This window comes from Limulus polyphemus, unplaced genomic scaffold (assembly GCF_000517525.1).
Source record: "Limulus polyphemus unplaced genomic scaffold, Limulus_polyphemus-2.1.2 Scaffold9855, whole genome shotgun sequence".
In the NCBI taxonomy this organism is placed as follows: domain Eukaryota; kingdom Metazoa; phylum Arthropoda; class Merostomata; order Xiphosura; family Limulidae; genus Limulus; species Limulus polyphemus.
In genome coordinates this window covers 13,927-19,839 of record NW_013675465.1, presented here as the reverse complement: position 1 = coordinate 19,839, position 5,913 = coordinate 13,927, and the positions used below count along the sequence as shown (strand labels likewise).

General features: G+C 34.2%; 1 protein-coding gene across 1 annotated transcript in view; it reads left to right on the top strand.

The window, feature by feature from the left end:
- Nucleotides 1–569: 569 nt before the first annotated feature.
- LOC111083498 (MKL/myocardin-like protein 1) overlaps nucleotides 570–5,913 on the top strand; it is a gene marked incomplete at its 5' end in the record, with an annotated part of 19,264 nt that continues 13,920 nt past the window's right edge. The window contains 7 exons of the mRNA XM_022380070.1: nucleotides 570–708; nucleotides 1,324–1,627; nucleotides 1,876–2,025; nucleotides 2,370–2,475; nucleotides 2,794–3,271; nucleotides 4,613–4,833; nucleotides 5,539–5,788. Of these exons, the coding sequence (XP_022235778.1) occupies nucleotides 570–708; nucleotides 1,324–1,627; nucleotides 1,876–2,025; nucleotides 2,370–2,475; nucleotides 2,794–3,271; nucleotides 4,613–4,833; nucleotides 5,539–5,788 (1,648 nt within the window). The remainder of the gene's footprint in view (nucleotides 709–1,323; nucleotides 1,628–1,875; nucleotides 2,026–2,369; nucleotides 2,476–2,793; nucleotides 3,272–4,612; nucleotides 4,834–5,538; nucleotides 5,789–5,913) is intronic.

Sequence of the window (5,913 nt, the reverse complement as noted above, 5' to 3'; positions counted from 1 at the left end):
AGAGAAAGTTGGCTTTGTTGTACCTGTAAACATTAGTGAAAGTTGGCCTTGTTGTACCTGTAAACATTAGTGAAAGTTGGCCTTGTTGTACCTGTAAACATTAGTGAAAGTTGGCCTTGTTGTATCTGTAAACATCAGTGAAAGTTGGCCTTGTTGTACCTGTAAACATTAGAGAAAGTTAGTCTTGTTGTACATGTAAACATTAGAGAAAGTTGTTCTTGTATCTGTAAACATTAGAGAAAGTTGGCCTTGTAGTACCTGTAAACATTAGTGAAAGTTGGCCTTGTTGTACCTGTAAACATTAGTGAAAGTTGGCCTTGTTGTACCTGTATTAGTGAAAGTTGCCCTTGCGGTAAATTTAAACATCACATACTCCTACAGATTTTATGACTGTTTTTTACAATTACATATAAGGGAAACAACTTTTCATCTCCTAAGATAACCTTTTATTAATTATGAATTTACATAAATTCCATCTAGGAGACAGGTACTCCAACTAGTAATACAATATGTTGAGAGATAAGCATAATTAATATTTTTGTGTCTGTCTACTGTATGAATACTTACAGAGGGACAGATTCCTTTCAAAAAAACATCTGAAGGTGAAATTTGCAAGCATCCACCAACAAGATTTGTGTTGGAAGAAGACAACAGTAGTGAAGGAGCCCTATCTCCTCTTCAGGATGTGAATGACCAGTCACAGAACAGGTAGGAAAATAGCTTTGTGACTTGTCCTCGACCCTGTTAGGCTACGACTGTGATCACATGTAATAAAAACTTTGTGATCAGCGTCTTAAGAGGTTAGAAAACATTTGCTAGTGAGTGGCTTTGGTGTCACTTTATTCAAATAAAGACTGGAGAAAGGCTTTGATTCAACTTTAAAATCATCTCGTTGTAAGCTATTTCTAACGTAGATAACTTAAGTTTACTTCATAAGGCCATAATAAAAATTCCAAATCTCACACTTGGTGGATCTAAAGTTACCTTTATTAACTTTTTAACTGATAATTGATAAATCTGTATATCAAAAAAAACAAAGTTGAAGTAAGTAATTCTTTATTTCAATGTATATTTCTAAAAATATTTACTGAAGTGATGTTTAAACGTAATCTTATCTGTCAACTTATGTCATGTTGTAAGACGATGGAGTTGTATACATTATTCTTCCTCTCTTAGGCACCTAACCTATTTTTCTGTATAGAAGTGTTTTACATTTTGATTGTCCCTAAATTTTAATTGAGTTGTAGCTTCATAGCTGCTTTCAGCACTTGATTTGTCCGTATTCCGTTTATGTTGTATTTAAAAGATTTTTGTTTTTTATAGTTTTACATCCATTGAGACTAGACAGACTTCACCTATTCCAGTTTTGGAATCTCCTAGCTCTTACAGTGACACTCGGACAACATCTTTCTCCTCACCTCCGAGCTCGGTTTCTTCCCCAGCATGGAGTCAGACTTTGAGTCCACCATCCAGCCAAGTCAAATCTCCCTCTCAGGCTGTCACTGGTCAAGATCACGGTCAGACCCGTGAGCTTGGTGGAGGAAGCAGTAGCTCCAGCAGAAGTCGTAAAAAGTCCAAGTCTAAAATTCAACCTAAGACAAAGACTATTAAATTCCATGAGTACAAGGTGTAGTAGTTATTTCTGGCTCTCTCTTTGGGGTTGTGAAACAAAGTTTGAAGTCATTACTTAGAAAAATAAAAATTTTCCTAAATAATGAAGAAAAATATTGTTAAACTTTTAATAAGTCTATATTCTTAATGTTTTGTCACTATTTTTGTGTGTGTTTTTTTATCTATAAAAAAAAAAGACAAATTACAAAGTGTAATTGTTGAAGAGAAAAATTCAGAAAAATTAATATTCTGGTTCTGGTTTAGGGTCCACCTAGTGCTCAGAAACCACCAGCTACATTACCAGCTAATTGTGAAAACTCTTACGAATTGTTGCTTCAACAGCAACAGCTGTTCTTACAGTGGCAACTTGAGTGGAAACAGAAGTACCCCCAGATTGTTCTCTCCTCAGCACAGGTAATAAATGGTTCATTCTTAGAAACATTACATCAACAGATAACACTTTCATCTAGCCTCCCTCTCAACAGTAACAAAATGTTTCATGCTTTGTGATTATAATTCATTTTTCTTATAAATTAAATTTTATTTGTATAGATTATATCTCTTTCTCGGGTTATCATTTGTTCTTGGGAGAAATTAAATATTGTACTGTTGTGTCTAATTCTGAATGACTGTAATTTATTTTTAGTGGAAAGTAAATATTTCCTCAGATTTTATCCCTTTCCCAAGCTATCATTTATCTGAGAAATGAATGTTGTATCATCACACTATATCCCCTTTCCTTGCTATCTCTGTAATAGAAACCACACGAGGATCAAACTCAGTTTCTGACCAGTGGGCATACTTCCATTCAAGAAAGTAGTCCTTCAAACCAACAGTCACTAACCAAGCTAGAAGAAATGAAAGGTGTGTGTATACATTTATCATATTGTTTTGTCCAATATTATGCCAATAACAGTGAATCATGTGTAAAGAAAACAAGTAACATTCATTACTTTGAAAATTTTATTTCTAGTATGTCTTGTTATTTAAAGTAATAAAAGAAAAAAAAAGGTCATACTCTATAGTGACTGTGTACTTACATAAAGAAAGATTACTTTTAGGTGGAACGTAATTTTGATGAGGAATGGAATATTTTCACCATCATCCTTTCTTTTATCACTTTCTAGAATCAGTTAGTTTAAGTCACTGACTTCTAAAATAGCATGTGTTTGTCTACATCAGTGAGTGACCTGAAAGCAGAATTGAAGAGACGAAACCTGCCTGTGTCAGGGTCCAAGCCTCACCTTATTGAGCGACTTAAGTCTTATTTTGATGGAAGCTCTCAGATGACAACGTCTGGTGCAGTGGAAGTTCTGGCAACCAGAAGTAACAGTGCTCCATCTTTGCCAATTAATGTAGGGGGCATCATCCTAGACACTATTTCCACAATTCCACAACAAAGTCCAGACAATGAGATGGCTCCAATTTCTCCAGTAGTTGCTATGGACACATCTCTGTCAGTTTTATCGAGTCCAGAAACATCCCTGACCCTTTACAAATCCCCAGCTAGTGTGGAGCAGGCCACATTAGCTTCTCCTGCTTCTGTTGTACCAATGGATGTGGACAACACTTCATTAGATGTTGGGAACAATATAACAAATGAAGACATTGTTAAAATTCAACAAAGACAAATCCAGGAGTTGCAGTGGGAGCTGCAAAAGTAAGATATTTGGTCCTTATATCTCTCTGTTATGTTTTATATACTCAGCTACACTTAGAATGGAAACCATAGATAAAGTAAAAATAGCATTACACATAAAGAATAATAAGTTGAACAGTAACAGAATTGATCATCTTGCAAATAATTACTGTATTAAAGAAATAAAATATTGAAAAAGTGCTAAATTGTGCATAGAATATTCCTTGTCATATAAACTTAACCTAGAATCCAATCACATAGTTGTCCTTGTAAAATAAACCCATCCTTGTTTCTATTCATGTAGTTGTCCATGAAAAATATACATAACCTCATTTCTATTCATGTAGTTGTCCAGGTAAAATATACATAACCTCATTTCTATTCATGTAGTTGTCCATGTAAAATATACATAACCTCATTTCTATTCATGTAGTTGTCCATGAAAAATATACATAACCTCATTTCTATTCATGTAGTTGTCCGTGTAAAATATACATAACCTCATTTCTATTCATGTAGTTGTCCATGTAAAATAGACTTGAAATCTAGTCAAGTAGTTGACTTTGTAATTTAAGCTTAACTTTACATCCAGTCACATAGTTCTACTTGTAAGATAACTTAATCTTATATCTAGTCACGTAGTTGTCCTCGTAAAATTAGTGTAACAGACGTTTAATCCTCACCTTATTGAGTGACTTAATTCTTATTTTGATGGAAGTAGTCAGATGACAACATCTAGTCCAGTGGAAGTTATGGCAGCCAGAAGTAACAGACCTCCATTCAGTCTAGTCACATAATTGTTTTTATAAAATTTATGAGTAACAACATCTCATTTAGTTATGTAGTTGTTCATGTAAAATAAATGTATGAATCTCATCTTCTAGGTGTGTATCAATCGAGATAAATGTATATATTAAGTTATGTGGCTTTTTAATTTCAAGTTATACCTGGAACTGTGGGAAACTGCAGGATCTTCAAAAATATATGCTCTAGTTTTAATTACATATATCTGCTGAAATATCTTACTTACAGTATTGATTTTAGTGTCAAAGAACACATGAGGTTTTGACTGTATTGTGCTGCCCCCTAGCAGAAATTACAACCACTGTGGCCAGCATCAGTCAAGAGACTGTGGCTGGAGTTCTGGACGTCTGCAAATGGTTTTGGATGCTGATGGTTCACGTGATTTAAATCTCTGTTCTCGTGTGTTTGACACTGAAGTTAAAACTGTAATTAAGGTATTTCAGTAGATAAATGTGATTAAAAACTAGAAAGTTATTTTCTGAAGACCCTGTATTTTCATCACAGAGAAACACATATAATTTATAGCTTAAAAATTACAGATAAACTTGTATGTTCCAGGTCTAAACTCCAGCTACAGCACCAGCAGTCACTCATGCATCACCAGCAAGCTGTACTCCCTACAGTGGCAACTGCTGTAGCTATCCCGATAACCAATTCCCAGATTTCTTCAACAGTCGTAACCACAGTAGCTTTACCTGGCAGTGGTGTGCCGACTTCTGGAGACACAGGAAGTACAGTGACTCGGAAGTTGAGTCAGTGTCAGCTGCCACAAGAGCAGCGTAAGAATTGACAGTTTTCTAGCTTTTTTTTTTAATTATAACTATAATTGACTGCAAGTCCTCCAGTGTAAACTAAAACACTGAGCATTGTTCTATTGTAATAACTTATTTTACTTGCAAGTAAAAAGTGTACTATCTCAGTCTACTTGGAAATAAACCTTGTCCTAATCTCAGGATATTTGTAAATGTGTGCCCTAGTCTCAATGTATTAACTTTATTGTTACTATCTCATTGCACAATCACTATCTAGAATGTAATTTCTTTTCTGTATGATAGTTATACTTGCATTAAATTTATTAGATTTATAATTATTTTAGGATTCCCAGGTCAGTCAGTTAATTGTAAATTGTTAAGTTAAATAATAATAATTACCATATGTAAATAAGTTAAAAAATAGCTTAAGTATTTTAATGTATGTTTTTATATTTAGTATTTTTTTATATAAGTGTGTAAAACATGCTACTTTAAAGGTAGACAATAAAGCAGAGTTTTTAGTACTTAAAGATGTTTAACTATATGTCTGCATGTTAATAGGGGTTTATCTAAGTTTATTGGTATTCACATCTAAAAGTTTTAAAGTTTCTGTTTTCTTTCCCTAACAGTTTTTTAAGTAACTGATACATTGAAGTTTATTTGTTTGCATAGAAAACTGTATTAAATTCTGAAATAGATGAATGGCAATGTAATAAAGAAGTTTTATATTAGGAAAATCAAACATTCTTCCTGCTACCTCTACCACCAACTTGAGAACATTCCTTCAGTCTAACCAGCCAGTGTGCACGGTGGTCTCCACCGATCATCAGAATCAAGCTGTCACAGCTCGATTGGTCTCATCTCCTCAAATTCCCAACTCTGAACCTAGCAAGTCGTTCCCTGGCATCATTTTCTGTCAGACCAATCCTGTCATCAACAAACCTTGTGTAATTTCTGCTCCCAATGGATTTGGTCATCAGAGGTGAGTTGAGCAATACACTCAAAAACAGATGAGTAATTTGTGAAACATTCTCTACAGGACAGAGCAACTGGTAAGTGTTGTTTAACATTTGATTGGTCAACTCTTACTCTGTATCGATTAACAAT